General features: G+C 36.3%; 4 protein-coding genes across 8 annotated transcripts in view; 3 read left to right on the top strand and 1 right to left on the bottom strand.

Annotated features, from left to right (window-relative positions):
- LOC106152208 (tenascin-X-like) overlaps window positions 1-1,169 on the top strand; it is a 66,915-nt gene extending 65,746 nt beyond the window's left edge. Inside the window, exons 31-32 of the mRNA XM_087018069.1 lie at window positions 9-281; window positions 524-1,169. Coding sequence (XP_086874195.1) covers window positions 9-281; window positions 524-531 — 281 coding nt within the window. The 3' untranslated portion in view covers window positions 532-1,169. The remainder of the gene's footprint in view (window positions 1-8; window positions 282-523) is intronic.
- Window positions 1,170-4,658: 3,489 nt separating this feature from the next.
- LOC147760791 (uncharacterized) lies at window positions 4,659-6,013 on the top strand. The gene is made up of 2 exons (XM_087017249.1): window positions 4,659-5,211; window positions 5,922-6,013. Exons 1-2 carry the CDS (start codon window positions 4,659-4,661, stop codon window positions 6,011-6,013), a joined length of 645 nt encoding a protein of 214 aa, XP_086873375.1.
- A 4,071-nt stretch (window positions 6,014-10,084) lies between these two features.
- On the top strand, window positions 10,085-16,033 carry LOC106155002 (RING finger protein 32). 4 transcript variants are annotated; one of them, XM_087017843.1, is made up of 9 exons: window positions 10,085-10,193; window positions 10,738-10,885; window positions 11,140-11,220; window positions 11,647-11,789; window positions 12,080-12,112; window positions 12,426-12,550; window positions 13,052-13,160; window positions 13,673-13,837; window positions 14,164-16,033. In XM_087017843.1, the coding sequence occupies exons 1-9, from the start codon at window positions 10,134-10,136 to the stop codon at window positions 14,737-14,739; spliced, it is 1,440 nt and encodes a 479-aa protein (XP_086873969.1). In that variant the 5' UTR covers window positions 10,085-10,133; the 3' UTR covers window positions 14,740-16,033. The 4 variants fall into 4 exon arrangements, with proteins under 4 accessions (XP_086873969.1, XP_086873968.1, XP_086873967.1 ...); XM_087017842.1 differs by having other exon boundaries at window positions 11,137-11,220; XM_087017841.1 differs by having other exon boundaries at window positions 10,738-10,891.
- LOC106169346 (metaxin-2) lies at window positions 15,179-21,950 on the bottom strand. 2 transcript variants are annotated; one of them, XM_013548774.2, is made up of 9 exons: window positions 21,803-21,950; window positions 20,478-20,525; window positions 19,961-20,080; window positions 19,571-19,653; window positions 19,002-19,094; window positions 18,423-18,461; window positions 17,697-17,822; window positions 16,119-16,195; window positions 15,179-15,681 (listed from the first exon to the last, which is right to left on the bottom strand). In XM_013548774.2, the coding sequence occupies exons 1-9, from the start codon at window positions 21,852-21,854 to the stop codon at window positions 15,519-15,521; spliced, it is 801 nt and encodes a 266-aa protein (XP_013404228.1). In that variant the 5' UTR covers window positions 21,855-21,950; the 3' UTR covers window positions 15,179-15,518. The 2 variants fall into 2 exon arrangements, with proteins under 2 accessions (XP_013404228.1, XP_086873970.1); XM_087017844.1 differs by having other exon boundaries at window positions 19,577-19,653.
- Between the last annotated feature and the right edge of the window lie 113 nt (window positions 21,951-22,063).

Here is a 22,063-nt window from a genome sequence, read left to right as displayed (position 1 = left end):
CAACCTAGTTCCTTCACGGCCGTCGATGGGCAATATTGATACTGCACCAGATTCAATCAGACTTAAATGGAGTAGAAAGGAGGATGAACCAGATGTGACCGAAGCAGTAGTCCCATATTGTCTACCTGGCTCTACTCAGAAAATAACAAAACATGTATCTACGAGAGAACCCCAGCAGTTGCTGATATCTCCACTGAATCCCAACACACATATTGAAGGTTATGTTGAACTGGTGAGCGGAGATAAAACCAGCGACAAGACACACTGGTCGGCAACAACAGGTATGGTACTTTTTTTACATACTGTAAGATTCCAGTTATATCATAATCATATTAAGTAATGTCATGTAACAATGTACATTTATTTTAAGTTTAAAAGAAGTGAGATGATTGTTCTTTAAAATATTAAAATATCTACGTACGCTTCATACTCCGGAGCCTCAACCTTGCAACAACGATCAAAAATGACTGGATTAGTAATCCAGACATTATAACATTCTATTTGCACTTTTCAACTACTGCAGATTCATGAAGAATGGTCAGGACGGTTAGCGGCAGGGGGAGAAGAGACTGGAAAAGATATAAGCCTGTTTTGGGAACACTTTCTGACTTTATAGAGTCCTAGGGTCTTTAACTTTAACATATATCCCTAAAGATTTTAATCAACCTGGGACTCTGCTGTGAAACTTGTGGGTATTCCAGCAGTAGAATCGGCCATAGAGTGGGAACAGCCTGCGGGTATTGTGGATCACTACCGCCTTGAATGCAAACAGACAAAGGGGAGCTACCCTCTACCAGGGTGTCAGATATTATAGGGAAAAGTGAAAAAGCCATTGTTTATACATATTTTGTGTCAGCCATATCTTTGCATTGATCCTTAGGAGAAATCAACAAAACAATTATGACCGATTACCCCATGTACATGTGACAACAGTCCACAGATGTAAAACACAGTCTTTTGTTTATCACGCTGGAATCAAAAAGGATCAACTAAAAACGTTATGTGTGGGACTATGTTTTAGTTTAACCTTAGATCATTATTTGTTTGGGTTTTATGAACATGTATATTTCATTAGAATTAATTATCATATATGCGCGCCCTAGTTTGCTATGTGTAATATATGTTTGATTTTTTTTCTAAATAGAATTAAATTTAGTTAAAGGACACAGGTACTGATAAAAAAAAAAAATATATATATATATATATATATATATATATATATATATATATATATATATATAATTTTTTATTGCCAATTGTATCATTTCAGTGTGATCCTCATTCGCTTGTATTAGGTAAAATGATACTATTCTGGGGGCTCAAAAGTAATTTTCCGTTGCTAATTTGGTGACAGAAGATAGTAAAAAGGTAATATAAGGTTGTAAAATAAATTCCAAGATGAGTTCCGTTGAGTCTGTTACAAAAATGTGGAACCCGAACCACATGCTCAAATATATCTGTTGCCGACAGTGTCGTCGGCAATTTTTTGTTTCGTTTGTTTGTGTTGTTTGTCATGTTTACTTTGTGTTGTCTCGTCTTGGTGTGAGTGGCGCCCTCATATGTTGGATGATTGGTGTTCTGTTGAGTGGTAATAAAACGTCACCATGTATTGTCATGGTTGGAACACGCCTAGTACTGTACGCGAATGAGTGGAGGCAGCATTGTTATTTCACTGTTGCGAATACATAAACATAATTTTCCGGTGGAGGTATGAACTTTTATTTACACACGTCTTGACACAAACTGATGACGGTGAACTGAAATAATTGAAACAATGAAACAAATGAAAGTAACAGAATAAACAAATATAAATTTCAACATGTCGTCAATGTAAAAATTCCGCTGAACCGTCCCACGCACCAAATCAGTGACGTCATGTTCCTGCACAGTGCGCCTAAGCGCAAAACAACTAGCACTACCTGCCCACTTACCTCCAAACAGGTGGACGCGCATACGATAATGCACGAGTGAGTCATTCTCCCACCATAAGAAGCGTAAAGCATTTCTGTCCTTTTCTGGGACTATGACTTGGTAGTACATACATTCAATATCCGCCATTATGGCATATCTAAATTGACAAATACGCTGATTGGCATACTTTTGCGTTTCCGTCAATTTAGATATGCCATAATGGCGGATATTGAATGTATGTACTACCAAGTCATAGTCCCAGAAAAGGACAGAAATGCTTTACGCTTCTTATGGTGGGAGAATGACTCACTCGTGCATTATCGTATGCGCGTCCACCTGTTTGGAGGTAAGTGGGCAGGTAGTGCTAGTTGTTTTGCGCTTAGGCGCACTGTGCAGGATCATGACGTCACTGATTTGGTGCGTGGGACGGTTCAGCGGAATTTTTACATTGACGACATGTTGAAATTTATATTTGTTTATTCTGTTACTTTCATTTGTTTCATTGTTTCAATTATTTCAGTTCACCGTCATCAGTTTGTGTCAAGACGTGTGTAAATAAAAGTTCATACCTCCACCGGAAAATTATGTTTATGTATTCGCAACAGTGAAATAACAATGCTGCCTCCACTCATTCGCGTACAGTACTAGGCGTGTTCCAACCATGACAATACATGGTGACGTTTTATTACCACTCAACAGAACACCAATCATCCAACATATGAGGGCGCCACTCACACGCGACTGCTCGTTCGATGTGTCCAATAGCCTTTGTGACCGCGCCCTTACGGGCACGACGCACATGTACTAACTCTTCTGATGCCATTGTGAAATAACAATGCTGCCTCCACTCATTCGCGTACAGTACTAGGCGTGTTCCAACCATGACAATACATGGTGACGTTTTATTACCACTCAACAGAACACCAATCATCCAACATATGAGGGCGCCACTCACACCAAGACGAGACAACACAAAGTAAACATGACAAACAACACAAACAAACGAAACAAAAAATTGCCGACGACACTGTCGGCAACACTCAGCCCACAAAAAAAAAAAATAATAATAATAATAATAATAATTACTGTCTTCCAGTTCTTAATAGAATTATCATACTCAATACTTAATTTAAAAGACAGAATCTAGAAAGTGTCCACTTGTTTATCTTAGACAAATCCTCAAAAATCCTTAAACATCTAAACATTTCCTTCTAACAACACCAGTTTAGAGATCGGTCTCACAAAAGTTGACGAATTGGTACGCACAGAAGCGCTTCTTACCAAGCCATCTCTGCCGACCTTAACAGATTCAACAATCGCCAAAGGCCACAGTCCTCTGGGCATAGATGCATCTACAATAAGTACGAGATCACCTACATTCAAATTTTCCTTTGCATACTGCCATTTAGAACGGGATTGCAACAACGGCAGGTACTCATTTGTCCATCTTTTCCAAAACTGAGAAACTATGTATTGCGCATGTCTCCATAATTTCCTGTACGTGTCAGCAGTATGAAAATCACCCCAGGGAAGAGAATGGATGCCACGGATAGCCAATAAGTGATTTGGAGTCAGTGCATTTAAATCAAATGCATCGTCACTGCTACGTGTTATTGGCCGACCATTTATGATACATTCGCATTCACACATCACTGTTTGCAACACATAATCGGACAACGATCTGCTTGAGGGGGATGCAAGGAGAGCCATGAGAATTTTCCTGATAGTCCTTATCATTCGTTCCCACACGCCTCCAAAGTGTGATGCATGAGGGGGGTTAAATACCCAATCAATACCTTTACGTCTAGCTTCAGATATGACCTTAGCCTTATCCATTTGACGCAAACAGCGCGCCATTTCGGCGTCCGCTCCAACCAGGTTTGTAGCGTTATCACTGTATACCTTGCTAGGATATCCTCTCCTAGCAACAAAACGGATGAAACCGTTAATAAATGAATCAGTCTCTAAACTGTCCAGAACTTCAATATGCACAGCCCTTGTTTTAAAACAAGTAAAGACACAGCCGTACCGTTTTGCCACCGCGCGACCAACCTTAACCTTAAGGGGGCCAAACAAATCAACACCAACTACGTCAAAGGGGGGACCTCCACTTTGACATCTCACGTCTGGTAAATCTGCCATTTTCTGTATCATAGGTGATGAATACAATCGTTTGCAAACAACACACCTTTTCCCAACTTTTTTAACAATACTTCTGCAACCAACAATCCAGAATTTTCTGCGGATGTTGCTAAGAGTCCACTCGGTGCCCAAATGAGCGTCACCGTGAAATTCACGGACGATAAGATCAGAAACAACATGATCTTTCGGCAAAATCGGAGGTTGCTTGCATTCCATAAAAGAATGCACTAATCGACCGCCTACGACCAAAACGCCGTCACGCATGATTGGAGACAATTTGTAAATCGCGCTCGACTTAGAAACGCGGCCGGTCTTTAGCAAGTCTCTAAGTCGAGCGCGATTTACAAATTGTCTCCAATCATGCGTGACGGCGTTTTGGTCGTAGGCGGTCGATTAGTGCATTCTTTTATGGAATGCAAGCAACCTCCGATTTTGCCGAAAGATCATGTTGTTTCTGATCTTATCGTCCGTGAATTTCACGGTGACGCTCATTTGGGCACCGAGTGGACTCTTAGCAACATCCGCAGAAAATTCTGGATTGTTGGTTGCAGAAGTATTGTTAAAAAAGTTGGGAAAAGGTGTGTTGTTTGCAAACGATTTAGGCGATGGAGAGCAACCAAGTAATTGTCAAGGAAAACGACCATTACGTCCTCCCTATTCCCTGGACGGAAGGTGTGCCTAATTTCCCTGACAATTACTTGGTTGCTCTCCATCGCCTAAAGGGGTTGGAGCGTAGACTTAGAAGGGATGACATGTTCAACAGGTATGATGAGAACATGAGGAAATTGCTCAGCGAGGGTTACGCTGAGAAGGTCCCTGAAAAAGAAATTGATTGGCGCAACGAATCTGTTTGGTATATCCCTCACCATTGTGTCACGAACTCATCTAAACCTGACAAACTGCGCATTGTGTTTGATTGTGCCTGTAAATGTCAAGGAGTCAGTCTCAATGACCAATGTTTGCAGGGCCCCGACTTGACAAATACGCTGATTGGCATACTTTTGCGTTTCCGTCAATTTAGATATGCCATAATGGCGGATATTGAATGTATGTACTACCAAGTCATAGTCCCAGAAAAGGACAGAAATGCTTTACGCTTCTTATGGTGGGAGAATGACTCACTCGTGCATTATCGTATGCGCGTCCACCTGTTTGGAGGTAAGTGGGCAGGTAGTGCTAGTTGTTTTGCGCTTAGGCGCACTGTGCAGGATCATGACGTCACTGATTTGGTGCGTGGGACGGTTCAGCGGAATTTTTACATTGACGACATGTTGAAATTTATATTTGTTTATTCTGTTACTTTCATTTGTTTCATTGTTTCAATTATTTCAGTTCACCGTCATCAGTTTGTGTCAAGACGTGTGTAAATAAAAGTTCATACCTCCACCGGAAAATTATGTTTATGTATTCGCAACAATATCATCTAGATTTATCTTAAGTGACCATCCACTAAAAGATACTGGATAATTTAAAGGTAAGCAATAAATATATATACATAGTGGCATTATATTATTCATCTTTTACTGGTCCATGGGAACCAAAAAGCCACACGTACATTTATGTCCCAGTCACTGGGGCTTGCATTTGCATGTTAAATATAGTCCAGAAGATTTGAAGGGTGAAAAATTTGTCGTCTTATAATACTATGAAACTTGGTTAGTTGTGTTGATGCGTAAATGCCCGTGAAAGACAAGCAAATGGACTTTGCTTTGAAATAGCTCCAGATCTTGTCTGCAAAATCATCCAGCAGCACAGCAAAAAGAAACATGCATGATCAGCTCTGGTAGGCCAATAAGACAACAGCCAGTAAGTATTGAGGTTTTGTCAGTGTCCTATGAGAAACAGCCAAACAATATATTAAAATCCAGTTTCCAGAGAAACACCAATGCATGAGAACATGTCGCATCAGAGGAAGAAGGAATCTGCAAAACCAACTAGAAAGCAGCAGCTGCGCAGGTAGGCAAGAGGGATAAAGCAAAATAGTCGAGGAAGCAGCCTTTTTTCCTAGTTGACAGTGCCAGTGATCATTCCTAGCATGATTTGGCCAGTCAAGTCATCTCACTACCAATAGAAATCCATAAGGCGACTACATAGTTCTCATTGTTTCCAATGGACGAACAAGCACAAAACATCTACAGTATATGACAACTACAGGAAAATTCATCTTGGAATCATCTTAAAACACCTTATGCCTTTTTTATTATCCTCTGTCACCAGAATAACACCAGAAATTAATTATGTACTTCCAAAATAGTAACAATTGATGTATTACGATCATATAAAAAGTCCAACAGCTTAAAAAAAGGGAAATTATGCCATAATTTTAGAATAGCGACAGGCTCTTGGATATGAACAATAGAATAGCAAACAGTAGTCACCATAAAGTCGAATCAGCCATGCTGGTCTCTTGCACTTAATCTATGTCTGGCAAAACCATTTTAAAACTGTTATGTAACATATTTTTGCACAAATTTGACTTCAAGACGTATACAAGCGAAGGTGAAGACGTAAGCCTGTATTGGTGTTGGTGCCTTGTAATATTTTCTTTTTGTATTATATCTCACAAGAGATAAGACGCATGACTTCTACAACCCAAATGATAAGAAACGATGTATAACATGCTAGTGTAAGAGCAATAGCTTCAAATTAATGAGTTATGCCCTACCCGTATTTCAAAAATTGTGTCTGGCGGCCATCTTGGATATGAGGATCAAAATGGCTACCAATTGTCTCTAAAGCACCAAGTATGTGTTCTTTACCTTTAATTAAGCCATTTTGGTCTCTTACACTTGTTTCAAGCTCTTAAGGATTTTATAAAACATTTTGTACTAATTAGACTACATGGCATATGTAAGTCTATTTGACAACTTAAGCCGACATGCATATTAATTTGGCGGCTTAAATAGTTTGTACTCACATTTTATGAAACAGATAATGTATTCTGCACCAGAAAATAATATAAAACGACGTATTACTCATTTACAAAGATGTAATACATATAGTTTCAAAATAGCGAATTATGCCCAATTTCAAAATGGTTTTTGGCGGCCATCTTGGAATTGAGAAATAGAACGGCCACCAATGGCCTCCATAATGGTAAAAATGTATTTTTTGCTCATAATATAGTCCAATAGCGATGGTATATAACAAAATATTGCATTGAGATATATTTGAATGTATCAATATCAATATTGCAGTGTTCACACATATCTTGGTAGGCACTTAAAACACCCTCTTTGTCCCTTCAAATCACCTACTATCACCAAAACAATATCAAAAATGACGTTTGCACCCCCAAAATAGTAGGAATCGATATATATATCAAGTATATATAGACCAAACGCTTCAAAATTCAACATAAAATAGCAAAATTTTGTCCACTTTTAAAATGGCGGGTGGCGGCCATCTTGGATTTGAGGCACAAAATGGCCACCAACTGCTTCCAAATGATCAAAAATGGGTTCCTTGTCCCTAATTTAGTCAGGTTTGATAATCTATACATGTTGCTAGGCCAAAATTAATGAGAATATGAAATATTATTTATTTTGGCACCTAATTTGCATACTTTATGCTAATTTATACATCGATAGAGCGTGTCTCTTTGGATAAAAAATTTCCTTTTGGCCCAAGGAACATTTATGCCAAGTTAGACATTTGTACTACAAAATGCAGCGTTTGGCCATTTTTTGGTCCTTAACAAGCCTACTAGTAGTGAATTACAGCCATGCCTTTAATTTGTTACGATTACAGTTCATTACTCTGGTGAAAAAGATTGCAATTACATCATTTGTTATTGCAGAAACAATTGTATATTCATTCGAATGCAGTGTGCAACACTCTTATTTTCGTCATAATATAAACCACGTTGATTTTTTTATTTTTAGGTGAAGTGTATCACAACCATGTGTTTTGTCATAATATAAGAAAGTGTGTTATTGTGGTGTGGTAAATGGAATAAGGAACATGTTGGTCTTAATGTAAGACACTGTGTATACTGTATGTTGGTGTATTTTATTGCAGGCATGACATACTCCTCGTGGGCCTATTGTGGATGCATTATAGCTTTAAGTTGAACGCACCTATCTAAGCAAACATGGGTGCATGTTTATTTCTTTGTTCACAAGCTGATAATTTATATTTACTTCAAGATTTCCCTAAATTTTACTGTTAAATAAAGTCTCTCTCTCTCTCTCTCTCTCTCTCTCTCTCGTACAAACAAATAATACTTCAATAAATTATTTTATGAAATTTATCGAACGGTTTCGTTTCCTTACATCTAGTCACCTTCTTGGTATAAAGAAATATAAAGTCTTACAGTATAAATTGTGGTGAAGCCAAGGTCACCAGCTGACAGGATAACAGTATTGATACTTGGTCTTTAGGCCATTAGTCTCAGAGCGTTATCTGGTGCCGTTTGCTGTCAGTACCTGTGAAAGTTTTCACCGCTTAACTTAGTTGCTAAAATCATTTTTAAAAAATCCGACAGAAAAACGAAATATAACAGCGTACATGTACACGTTAATTTTAGTGGGACAATTTTAATGTGTAGTCTATACCGCTGGTCCCATGAACCACCTATTGAAATCATGTTTTTCAAAGACCAGGTTGACTGCAAGCTAACACTAAGAAAATTTCTAGCTAATTGTGCTCAATAACCTATAATAACTTTTATTATTGTATGATCCATCTGCCAAGCAATGATTAATGAATTTAATTAAATAGGCATAATTAATATATACATAAATAATAACGATAAAAGTAATACCTATATTTAAAAGAGATTATTATAACTATTAATTTTATATATATATATATATATATATATATATATATATATATATATATATATATATATATAACATTGGTCAAAAAAGTTGTCCCACCCCCATTTCCATGTAGGCTACTTTTATTTGCAAATGATCACCTCACAGCTGTAAATTGTTAGAGGTAGTGCTTTTTATTACAGATACCATGTCTAACATGATTAATGATTAAAAAACTACAAAATAGTGGTGAAAATATACACATTTTATACCATTTAGTAAATTTTACAAGAGGTACCCCCTCAAATCCACTGTTTCACTGTGGCTTGTCGCGCCGTCTACAGGAGATAATTGCAGTACGCGATAAATGCACACGCTGTGATGCACGTGACCTTCAACGAGCACACCCTTATGCTAATTGTGTGTGAATTTGGTGACATTTGATGGCGTCTTTTCAATTTAATAGACATTTGTTTACATTTGTAGAAGTCACAGTGAAACAGTGGATTTGAGGGGGTACCTCTTATAAATTTTACTAAATGGTATAAAATGTGTATATTTTCACCACCATTTTGTATTTTTTTAACCATGTAAGGCACAGAATCATGTAAGACACAGAATCTGTAATAAAAAGCACTATTTCTAGCAATTTACAGCTGTGAGATCGATCATTTGCAAAAAAAGTACATGGAAATGGGGGTGGGACAACCTTTTTGGCCAATGTTATATATATATATATATATATATATATATATATATATATATATATATATCGTCTACATATACTTAAGCAGCGGTTTATATCCACCCACAAAGCTCACTATTTGGGGGGGGGGGGGGGCATTCAAAGCGCACAGAAAAAAAAACACTCCTGCTGCTGTGTCAGGAATGGTAGTCCACTAGGAATCATAGTTCGTTTGCCAGGTGACATATTCGTCCAATATACCAACCCAATACTAGCTCCGACTAACCCTCGCCTGTACTTCAGTCTTACACCACCATTCCTGTCACACCTGGCGCTGAAATACCCATACCCACTAGTGACACCTTGCGGGACCAGCTTGCGTTATCTGGTGTGTTGCTAAAAATAGCCCAGTAGCGCAAAGTGTCACACCGTGCAGTTTTAAAAAAATATTACCCGTATTGCAAATTATTTATAAATAAAATTTGCCAATATTATTGAAATTAATAGTCAGTTTGGGTGATCATAGAAAATTGAGGGAAATGTAAAATTCCGTTTTATTTCAGTATTTTTTCCCCCCTTCATTTCAAATCTGCGGAGCTATTATTGTTTTCCTTGGTTTTCCGTTCTCGAAAATGAGTGGGTTTTCACAGCTTCGACCAAAGGCAAGCCTTCGGGACAAAGCACAGAATTCGGTAAAACATAAAGCAGAAATTAGTGAACTATTTCAGCATTAATTGACAATTTCTATGGATTAAGGGTGCTAACTATTATTTGTTATAACTTGTAAAATGTAAGACGTTTAATTACACGCACTACATATCACTGTACTATCTGTAGTCTGTGTTGTAGGCTGTAGCCTGTACTGGTAGCAGGCGCTGCAGTAAGTTGAGTGACTGCCTTACAACAATACTGTACATAGTTATTACAGCTGTCACATCCACGATGTTTCCAGTGCAGTAATAGGATAGTGATAAGTCATTTTTTTTTTTTTTTTTTTTTTTTGACTTGGGCATGGTATCTTAAGAGGTGCATGGATGCAGGTATAAAACTTTTATAAAAAGTAACAAATGTAAATGGAATGATTTATTACACTTAGCATGTCACTAAGTGTATAGTACAGATCTGCTAGTAATATGCTGTGAGCACTTTCCACAGGTAAGTATTCAGCAAATAATGCTAGAAATTGAGGCAAATGCCTGTATGCAATAAAATAAAATATTTAATGATTTTATATAGGGCAGCAGTTCTGCCTTGGCAGCTGTTGCATTACAAGACCATATCATGAAAAACCTACAACTGTCAATGACGTTTGGGCCAAAGAGGATTCCCCCAGGAAAACCTCGACCAAAGAAGGAGGTTAAAGCTGTGGTGGACACTGGAAGAGGTACTAGTAAGTCGATTTCTCTCACTCTCTCTCTCTCTCATTAAGTTTTTCAACTTCAGTCTGTGATATAAAAACCTTATGCCAAACTTTCTTAAATATATAGTTACCATGATGATAGTTCTGTCCTTAATGTTCAGTTATATTAAAGTAAGTTACAGCAAAATATGGACTTTTCCCTGCAGTGACAATTTATGAAATAGATTTTTTTTTTATTTCCATCTGTATGTTGGTATTTTCTTTAAAATATTAAGCAGTAAAGCCAGGCCCAAAGAAGAAGCAAGAAGATGAAGAAAAAGAATTTGTGCTAGATCGCAAACCCCCACCCCCTACACTAGGTACGTTTGGTTGTTTCCAAAAAGGTATAGGTCAACAATAAGTTGGTTCTTTAAAAATTAATCAAATACATATTGAATAGGTTTGATCTGAACAAAGATTGAGATAGAAAATACCAACCAAGCTGTTTTTGCTTTGAGACTCGAGTATAATTTTATGTTCTATCCTGTAAGTCTCCAACAAATTTTATTTTTCTTCAAGTTTTGTGTACTTATAATGAGTTAATTTTGAATGATGAAATATGCCTTTTTAAGTACCTCTGTGTTTGTACAGTAGATAATAATTGTTTTTATGAAAAAAACATCCTACATGTATCTAAGCTCTCATCTTCAACAAAGTCTAGGATGTTTGCATTTTTTTCACATACATTTGTTTATTTAAAACAATATCAGTGCAGTTTTAACATCTTTTTTTACCATCAAATTTAGCCCAAAAACTTGGTCTGGTTGATGCTCCTGAGCAACTGCTGACAGAAACAGAGTGGAATGAAGTGAAACAAAAATCCAGTAAAAGAGATGACTTCAGGCAACCGTGTGTTATATGTAAAGAGGACCTGGGGTCTCAACAACAGGTAAATATTTACAATGTACTAGCTGCTCAAAATGGTCAATTTGGATAGGCACTCAAGACAGTAAATTGTTGGTTTTGTAAAATTTTACTAATTTAAAAGATTTGTTTTTGCTTGGACCCCCACATGTATTTAAGTGCAGATTAATATGACAATATAAGCAGAAACAAAATATAATGATTAAATAAATTAAAATAAAAAATTATTATAATGATAGTGTTCTGGTTGTCATCCAGTTGTCAATACACAAGATTGTTTATAAGTATAATCACTTTGAAAAATAACTTTTCCAGGTTCTGTTGTCTTGTTCACATGTCTTTCACAGGGTAAGAATGCTCAAATACCACCTCATAAATGAGAAGTCTTTGATAGCCAGGTTCAAACTTTAAACTGTAAATACAAAAAAAATTAATTGTTTATGTTTATGTTGCTGTTAGCAGAAAGTACTGTCAGAGACATAAGTTTTAACAGTTTACTGGAGCATAGTTCAAATAATATTTATCTTTTGGATTAAATTGTAAAATTTGAAGTTAGGATATTGGATCACATTGCTTGGCAGCAGTACTAATTTAACAATAACTGAACTAAAGGTTTTTGATTAAAGAACCACATATCATGGCACACTTGCTCCATCTACAGGCATGTCTGCAGGCATTTGAGAGGTACACGGGGAGAAAGACGTGCCCCATGTGTCGCAGAGAACAATATCAAACCAGGGTGGTCCATGACGGTACCAGACATTACAAGGAAAAGTGTGCAACCACGTGAGTTTGAAAAGATTTTAGTGACTTTTATGGGTAACAGCTGTATCATTATATGCAGGTGTGACTTGGAAGAAAACACTGCATAACCATTATGGTCTGAAATGTTTTACTTTGGCAGTTTTAGTGAAGATGAAGTATTTTCAGACCTGACAGAGGAGAAAAAAAACACTCAAAGTACGGATCTGTTGCTTATTATAACATTACAATAACATTGAAACCTGAAGACAAGCAGTAGTGATTCATATTGCATAGAACATGTGAAGTGTGTACAGTTTAAGACTGGCAACCTTGTTGATTAATAATTTAAAATACAGGATACAACCCCAGATAAGAATTTAGACTAGAAAGGGCATATTATCTCTCTGGTTCGATATATCATTAAAAAAATATATATTATTTAATTTATATAAATATAATTGTTTTTTGTGCATTTTGTGTAAAAAGCTAAGATGATCTTCATCTCATTTTATTAAGAAAATTGTGTATTTGTGTCACTTTTAGCATACAGGCAGCATGGCGTGGCTATGTTGTCAGAAAGTGGTATCTTAACCTCAGAGAGACAGTTCCACCAAATGACCCTAATTTACGGAGGAAGTTCTACGAGGACAAGGTAAGAAAATACATGAGTGCTTATGCACTAGGACAGTGGTGTGTGGAAATCATCACCTGGTCAGAAATATATTTATTTATTTATTTATTTATTTATTTATTTATTTATTTATTTGGGGGGGGGGGGAGAAATCTTGCATTTAGTTTGAATTACAAAAATCCTTTGGAATTTATTTGATTTAAAAGGACTTATCCAGTGGCAGGTCCAGCAAGGGTGGTGGTGGTGGTGCACCCTTAATTCTACATTTTACCTTCTCCAACAAATATATAAAGCAAACAAGGCAAAACCAAGCAATGCATCTATCTGTCCCCTTCAGATTAAACCAAAATTTTCATTGTATTTTATATTTGCTAGACAAAGGATGACAAAAATTTATCCATGACCACCCCCTCCCCATTAACCCACCCTCTCCAACCAATTCACAAGCAAAATCTAAGATCCATCACATTTAATTTATGTTCGAGTTATAATTCCTGTAGGCTTATACATACATGAACCAGTTTTATTTGCAGTTACACAACATAACAGACAGGATAGTGAGATCATGCGACTTTGACATCAACAACTTTTTTGCGGAGTTGGACAGGAACTTGGAAGCCAGTCGCGAGGTGTTCCAGAACTTTGAGACTGCTGTGAGGCCAATAGATGATGAGGAATGGGAAAGGATACTACAGAGAGTAGGAATCATTTTCTTATAACAATTTTCATGCTAATATTTTTGACGATATTTTTAACATTGAAATTAATTTTTTTCAGTTTTTATGTTAATATTTTATACAGTTTGTTAATTACTAACTGTTAGGGACACAGAAACTGTAAGTAAACACATGGCTGGATCAAAGTTTTTTTTTTTTTTTTAATTGTTTTGATTGTTTGTTTGTTTGCTTGTCCCACATGAAAATATTACTAGATAGATATAGTTTGAGATAAAATATTAGATATTCAAAATTAAGGGTACCATAAGCTTTGTTTATCATACTAGTATGCTACTTCATTCCTTCAGGCAGTAGAGCGTGGTAATAAGGAATGTCCTATATGCCTCACATCATTATGGGAATCAGATATGAAATCACCAAGGTATGAGTCAAACTCTTTGCAAGCTAAGGCAAAAGAGACAGTGGCTAAAATTGCCAACAAGCAATCCCATCTCATCTCTGGTTCAGGAAACCAAAGGTCAAGGTCAGGTGGAAGTCCAGGAAAAGAGTCAAGGTCATATATGGGTGTTCATAAAGACACGTTATTACAGAAGTCTGCCTCTGCTCCGCAACCAGGGAGAGGGAAACTTTCCAAGAAAACTACGCCTCATGTTAGTAGTACTACAGATAAAAGCACGACTGGGGATGTGACATTGTCCAACGTGGAGAAATCGAAGGACAACAGCATAGCCACTAGTAAATCAGAACAATCTACCACTAAGAAAAAACAAGTCAAAGAGACGGTATTACTGTCCTGTTCGCATGTATTCCATAAGAACTGTGTGGAGGCATTTGAAGAACTGGCTGTTGGAGAGAAGAGACACTCCTGTCCAGTGTGCAGGGCATCGTATCAGAAGAAAATTTTAACATCTGAACACTTTTGAGTCTGAAGATGCATTTGTAGAGAAAAATATTTAGAGATGTGGTGCTAATTTTTAAATAACGAGAGTCTTAATTTTTAAATTGTTACCCCCTTGAAAACAATTCGAGCCCGCTCATTAGTTAAAAGTGACTGTATACCTTTAATTTTATGCAATCAAATATCATCACCCTAGGGTATAAAGTCTGACCAAAACGTATTCTCATGCAACTGCCAAAAAAAAAAAGGGTAAAATGTTTTAATTAACCATACTTTGCCCAATTTAACATGCTTTTGGTTATGATTTGGATTCGATCAGAATTTTCCAGTACTTTGACTTGAAGGCATTTATCCAAGTTAAATGAAAATGAAGGAAGGTAATATAACTTGATGAGGTGCTTTCTTGGCAAACATCTTAATTATTCAAAAATTCAAAAATGTAAAATGTGAGCTACAAATTTATCATAAGTTTGTCTTTTACTGAAGAAAATCGGCATATAATCAAAGCAAACACATTAAATGTGATTCAAGTTTGAATAAACAAATATAAAAATTAATATTAAATACGCTTTGAAGATATTTTACTTTTGTGTCTTATATCAGCTTTTTCTTGACAAGCTCTCATTCTTCCATGCCAAGCAGAAGTATATTTCTTAAATCTGCCCTAAAAGCTTTAAATGCAGTAGCCTAGCTTGTGTTTGAATAAATTTTCCCGGACTGCCAGATCTTTAACTGATTACAAAAACCATATCAAATATTGTCACAGCACATCTGTATTTGCTGTCAAATTGTTTTAAAAATATACTAAGAAGCTTCTGTAGCAGAGAAGTACTGCTGTTCTATCCTGGCACAGAAGTGCACTAAATTGTCAAAGTTTTTTACAATTTCTGCTAATTTATTGACTGGCATAGGTGTTGTGAGGATGGTGAACAGATGTCCAAAAACCAGGGCATCCAGCTCTGTTGGTCTGAAAGTAAAATTGTATTTTGAAAATTTGGGTGAAAAATATCAAGTAATACAGATTTTTTTAAAATTCACATTCTCAATGCCTGCATTTATCATATTGATCCAAAGAATATGGAGGCTACTTCAAGCTCTTTTAATGATGAACTTATTAACGTTAACCGTTGTAGTCAAATTTAACTGCTGTAACAAAAATCAAACTAAAAATTAAAATATCATAGAAAAAAATCTACAAAAACAAATATTTTTGCAGATCAAACTGTATTCACAACATACCTCATACCGAGATTAATTTTTTATGCTTTTTGTGTAATGATAATTTTAAGTATTGGAGTAATAAATTATTTTTTAAGAAACTCAACATCTTTTTCCTACCTATGCGGTATGGAGCACCTATTTTTGTGTTTAAAAGGCCATTTGAAAGAAACATTTAGGCCCTACCTGTTCCCAAAGAAAAAGTTGTTTTTATCTAGTCTTTCTGAAAGGGCTTGGCAACATGTCTGCACCTCCTCACAAACCTGAAAATAAATTGCACAAAAACATTCAAGTCTGGTTTCCAGTCAAGGCCATCTTAGCCTGGGGTTGGTTTCACAGAAAGTCTGAAGTCAGCTTTGGGACTAACTTTCAGCCTACTAAGACTTAGCTGACTTAGTTGTATTTTTAAGAGGGATCTAACATGTCTGTCTTCATTCCTCTGTGTAGCAGCTTTGGCCCCTAGAAAAATGTGACTGTCTTCCTTTTACTTTCAGTGGTGACAGTAGCCCACTTATGTCGAGTAGTGTCAGCCTGAGTAAGGTTCACCCACCATAAAGCAGTGCAAATATTATTGACATATCATGATAATATATACACCTTGTAATTAAATACAGTCTAAAACCAAATTTTTCAAAAATTTTTGAATTGTACCAAATTTTCCTACAACTGTTTTTGTATTGTAGATGATATGCACAGTAATTAAGAAAAAAAAAAAAAAAAACATTTCTGCCCCAATTTACCATAAGGCCACACTTTTTTAATTTTATGGATGACATCCTGCGCGCGCACGGATTTTCGCCCGTTCTCCAAAAAAAAAAAAAAAAAAAAAGCCCCCCCCCCCAGCCCCCAACGAAGTCGGTTGTCGCAAACGTTGTTATTGAATTTGCAAGGAAATGAGCTTTCTGCGCATGCGTATTTTCGCCACATGGAAATGCGGCCACTTTGCTGTCAAATTCATCTCTAGGATTACTTTCAAATTACACAACAATAAAAGTCATAAAGAGAACGGGCGCCATCGTTTTGGATTGGTATGCCATTGATATTGGGCATGGAGATATCACCTTTTTACAATTGTGCGAAAGGCTGGCGGCAGCCGAAACATTTCTGTGACATTCTGTATAAAGCAGCACATTAATACCAGGTTTTCTGTAGCGAAAAAAGGGTCGACAAGGGCGTCGAGGTATTTGGTGGGCTGAAGGTCGGACAGGCCACCTGACAGTTTAGCTGCTTCGTGTGAGTTGAAGTTGACAAAATGGCATCGTCTGAAATGACCTTTAATAGATTTGGTAGTATTAAGCATATCTTTGCATCATTTTTTAAACATTTCTGTGAAGTGTTCAAAATGTTTTAATATTCTGAGAATACAAATAAAGACACACTGTTTGATTGATATTTGTTTTATTGATTGCTATACCAAATGAATGCATGAAATAACCTTAAATAGATTTGGTAATATGAAGTATATCAATTCATGAGTTTTTTTACATTTCTACGAAGTATTCACAATGCTTTAATATTTTGAGAGCATGGATAAAGACATATTGTTAGTTTGATACGTGTTTCTGTGGTTAAATTTGTGTTTCCAGCTGTGTACTGACAGCATTCCTTTACTTAAGCAGTTTTTTTTTTTGGACTGTTTTTTTTTTTTTCGCCCTCTCGCACCGATTTTGGGGTACTCAGAGGATGTCATCCATAAAAATAAAAAAGTGTGGCCTAATCTTTATCACATTCAAATTTGCTCAAGTTCTTCCCTTGTTCTCTCACCTCACTCAGTGTTTTCTGAGACCATCCTAAGGCTTTGAGTCTACTGGTTTCTTCATACCATTTCTTCAGAGGTACCAGCTTATTAAGGGGCCAAGGGTAGGGGGAACCATACCTAGGTTTTGTGACCTTAAATATAAAAGCATATGGTTAACCGAGTCTGAACAGTGTTACTAAGTTAACTAAGGATGCTAACCCTTCAATAAATGTGACTTTTCATAAATTATGATTTTTTTCTACAATTAAATCCTGTTGATTGCATGTGCTTGTAGCATTATATAGGGCCTATATACCAAATGTAAAATGATGGAAATGATCTTTTTTGCAATCAAATCCCACTGTTACATGTCAGGCTTTTAGTATGTATTTAGGGCCTTTGTTAGTGCTGTAGACAAACAACATTATGCAGTGGCTTGTCTTGTACAAATTTGATCACATGAGGCTAAAACTTGCAGTTGGATGGAATTTTTGAGTGAAAGTGGAGCAAAATTAATTTATGTTCATTACCTCTCAGATCACCTATGATAACATGCTATTAAAATTTTAATTAACCCGTCTTTGAATGCATTATGTTAAATTTTTGCTTTTCATAAATATAAAAATTTTAACAGAAAAACTGATGGAAGAAGCGCCTGGGAAATAGTGAATGTACGTTATCTTAAACAAAAATGGAGGACTTTCACAATTTTGATCTCACCAAGATAAGTACTGTTACTAAATATTACTTACAGTTTGTAGCACTGTGGCATCACACCAGGATATATAGTGCTAAAATAAAGATCACATCATGTAAATTCATTAAAGATGTTCTCAACCTAACTGCAAGGATTGATTTTGTATCTGGATCACATTCTGTATCTCATTGATACAAGTGCTATATTATAGTGTAACCAAGGCTTCCCCAAGAGAGCTGTCCAACTTCCACTTGGATGGCCATTACTCCCAAAAGACAGCCCATATTTCTAAAAACAGCTGGATGGCTTAAAAAATTGGGTTGATTGGCTGGGCTTGCATGGGCTGTACTGCCTTTAAATTGATCACCAGATGAGCTTCATATTTTGGACCCCCTGTACCCCGTATCATTGGGAAACCCCTTAGTGTAACAAAACCAACAAAACCCAGTTCTTCCACACATAACAAAGAGTAAATGCAAGACTTTCAGAAATATTACAACAATAAAGATTTAGCTTGACATGAGTGGGGTTCTGTTGTATACACAATTCAGTGAACTTATTAATAATAAATATGTATTATTATTATTATTATTATCTCATTTTTCCAAACAATATGAATTGAATCACAACCCACCTCAGCATTGACCAGTATGTTATCAACCAAAGCCATGTAGGCTCTCATCTCAGCTCTCTCAGTGTCATCCAGGTTGGCACTGAGATGGAATCCCTGAAAAATACAAGATTTTCGATAGTGGACATACTGACTCTGTACTCTGACTTTGACAAATGTTGGATCTTGGGTCATAGTTGGAGGAATTCTTTTTCAGTACTCATTCAATGCATATGAAGACTACTGTAAATCAAAGTCCCAACAAAAAATCCATAGTATCCTTATACTATTTTTTTCTTTTTACTTAGATGTTCATTATACTTTGGTTTATATCATTCAAACCATACTGTGAATAATCACTTATTTAAAAAAAAGAATATCTACTATAATCTACTCAAACAAATGCAGTGAAAACAGAAACTAGATGTAAAGGGATTCTGTACCCCAGTAAAAGAGGAAAAAATACCAGAGTGTACACCCAAAAAGTTGCAACTACTTATAAACAATGATTACTAGTACAGGAATATGTTCATGTGAACACCAGCAAAGAGAGCTAAAATCAAAAAAGACAAACCCTACAGCTGCATGCTTACATGTACCTTAGTGTTGACAAAACCAATGATGGGTTCAAATTCTGAGATGAGAAAAGGTCCTATCTGGATGAAGGGCACCTTGCCTTAGTAACAATAATAATAACAGATTGAAAATAAGTTAGTACAGAATGATAATAACCTTGTTATGATTATCTGCATCTTCTTTAATAAAAACCCTCTGGTGAAATCATTTTGGTACAATAAATCATCTTATGATATCCTATTACTCTAATCAATTTAGTATGCAACTTTAACATATTTTAAGTTTTAGTCATAAATATTAAATTAATTACATACAAAACATGGCTTTACCAAAACTGACTGGTTCTATACTATACTAATGCAATTGTAAAATGTGGGTTATACAGAAGGGAAAATAAACACTTTTACCTGATGGGGACATGTGTTCTGCATTGTTTCTTAAAACCACTGAATACTTGAGTCCACACATCTCTAAAAATGCTTTCACACTCAGGCAGCTGGCGCTGTCAGGGAGCAGAATTTGGCCAGCTGAAGTAAAGGATTAGAAACAATATTGGGCTCTAATTAAATATTCTGAAATCTACAATAACAAAGCATCATCATCATCATAATAATAATAATACATACATAAATACATACAATCATACTCAGTATATACTAGTAAATAAGACGGAACTAATTCAATAAAAAGAAACACTGAAACAGATCAAAAGGATACAATCAGTTACTAACTGTTAGTTTAGACAGTTTATTTTTAGTAATAAACCTAGCTAATGCTGCCATCACAACATATATAATAAAAAACAATAACTTAACACACACACACACACACACACACACACGAAACATTTAAGTAACTAATTTGTTTGACAATAGTTTTATTAAACGTAATTTGAGAAAAGCATTCTGGTTCACCTTGACATACCTTCATAAGTTTGATAGAGATTCACATTATCCGGCCATGGTTCTTTTGCTGAAATTGGAAGAATATTCAATTTATTCTTACAGAAGTTATGTAGTTAATGAAGCTGTATGGTATTGGGTAATACCGTAGTTATTACCCCACTCCACGCGCTATTCAACACTTGTAGAGCAGTGCGCAAAATGTAACTAGTTGTTACAGTACATATGATTGTAAGCAAAGGACTGTAGCCCATTGATTGATGTAAGTTAGGCCACACTTTTTTATTTTTATGGATGACATCCTCTGGGTACCCCAAAATCGGTGCGAGAGGGCAAAAAAAAAAAAAAAAAACGGTCAAAAAAAAAAAAATACTGCTTAAGTAAAGGAATGCTGTCAGTACACAGCTGGAAACACAAATTTTACCACAGAAACGCGTATCAAACTAACAATATGTCTTTATCCATGCTCTCAAAATATTAAAGCATTGTGAATACTTCGTAGAAATGTAAAAAAAAAGTCATGAATAGATATACTTTTTATTACAAAATCTATTAAGGTTATTTCATGCATTTTGTTGGTATAGCAATCAATAAAACAAATATCAAACAAACAGTGTGTCTTTATTCGTATTCTCAGAATATTAAAGCATTTTGAACACTTCACAGAAATGTTTTAAAAAATGATGCAAAGATATGCTTAATACTACCAAATCTATTAAAGGTCATTTCGGACGATGCCATTTTGTCTACTTGACTCACACGGCCAAACTGTCAGGTGGCCTGTCCGACCTTCAAGCCCACCAAATACCTCGACGCCCTTGTCGACCCTTTTTTCGCTACAAAAAAACCTGGTAGCCTATGTGCTGCTTTGTACAGAATGTCACTGAAATTTTTCGGGCGATAATCGCTGGCGGCCGCCAGCCTTTTGCACAATTGTAAAAAGGTGATATCTCCATGCCCAAAATCAATGGCATACCAATCCAAAACCACGGCACCCGTTCTCTTTATGACTTTAATTGTCGTGTAATTTGAAAGTTATCCTAGAGATGAATTTGACGGCAAAGCGGCCACATTTCCACGTGGCGATAATACGCATGCGCAGAAAGCTCATTTCCTGGCAAATTCAATAACGACGTTTGCGCCAACCGACTTCGTTGGGGGCTGGGGGGGGGGGGATTTTTTTTTTTTTTTCGGAGAACGGGCGAAAATCGGTGCGCGCGCAGGATGTCATCCATAAAATTAAAAAAGTGTGGCCTTACCGAGAGAGAGAGAGAGAGAGAGAGAGAGAGAGAGAGAGAGAGAGAGAGGATTTAAGCATCTGTTAACGAACAGCAAAATCATTCTCACCTCCTAATTCCACAGTCATAGCTGACGCAACCATTTCTTTGAGAGTCGTCATTTTGTTTTTATATTTATGCAACTACTGCACGTTTACCGTGCAGGTTCCTCGGTGCCCTTGGACAGAGGGCGATCTCATTCAAGAGAAGCCTCTTTAGTTAGGATATAATATTAAATGTGATATTGATAAAGATACTTCAAATAATCAAGCGCCCTTATTGAATCCAATAAAATATAATGTTCGACTATTTTGCGTGAATCACGTCTCTC

This window comes from Lingula anatina, chromosome 7 (genome assembly GCF_051362555.1).
Source record: "Lingula anatina isolate TDL-2025a chromosome 7, LinAna3.0, whole genome shotgun sequence".
Lineage (NCBI taxonomy): Eukaryota > Metazoa > Brachiopoda > Lingulata > Lingulida > Lingulidae > Lingula > Lingula anatina.
This window is presented reverse-complemented; position numbering and strand designations above follow the sequence as displayed.

Bases quoted from the DNA above. Each gene is read 5' to 3' on its own strand.
- LOC147760791 (XM_087017249.1), top strand. From the start codon at position 4,659: ATGGAGAGCAACCAAGTAATTGTCAAGGAAAACGACCATTACGTCCTC. The intron at 5,212-5,921 runs GTAAGTGGGCAG...ATTAAAATCCAG, and splicing joins GCGCGTCCACCTGTTTGGAG to TTTCCAGAGAAACACCAATG.
- LOC106155002 (XM_013529593.3), top strand. From the start codon at position 10,134: ATGAGTGGGTTTTCACAGCTTCGACCAAAGGCAAGCCTTCGGGACAAA. The intron at 10,892-11,136 runs GTAAGTCGATTT...TAAAATATTAAG, and splicing joins GGACACTGGAAGAGGTACTA to CAGTAAAGCCAGGCCCAAAG. The intron at 11,221-11,646 runs GTACGTTTGGTT...CATCAAATTTAG, and splicing joins ACCCCCACCCCCTACACTAG to CCCAAAAACTTGGTCTGGTT.
- LOC106169346 (XM_013548774.2), bottom strand. From the start codon at position 21,854: ATGACGACTCTCAAAGAAATGGTTGCGTCAGCTATGACTGTGGAATTA. The intron at 19,095-19,570 runs GTAAGCATGCAG...TGTATTTTTCAG, and splicing joins TTGTCAACACTAAGGTACAT to GGATTCCATCTCAGTGCCAA. The intron at 16,196-17,696 runs GTGAGAGAACAA...ATTTATTTTCAG, and splicing joins CTCAGAAAACACTGAGTGAG to GTTTGTGAGGAGGTGCAGAC.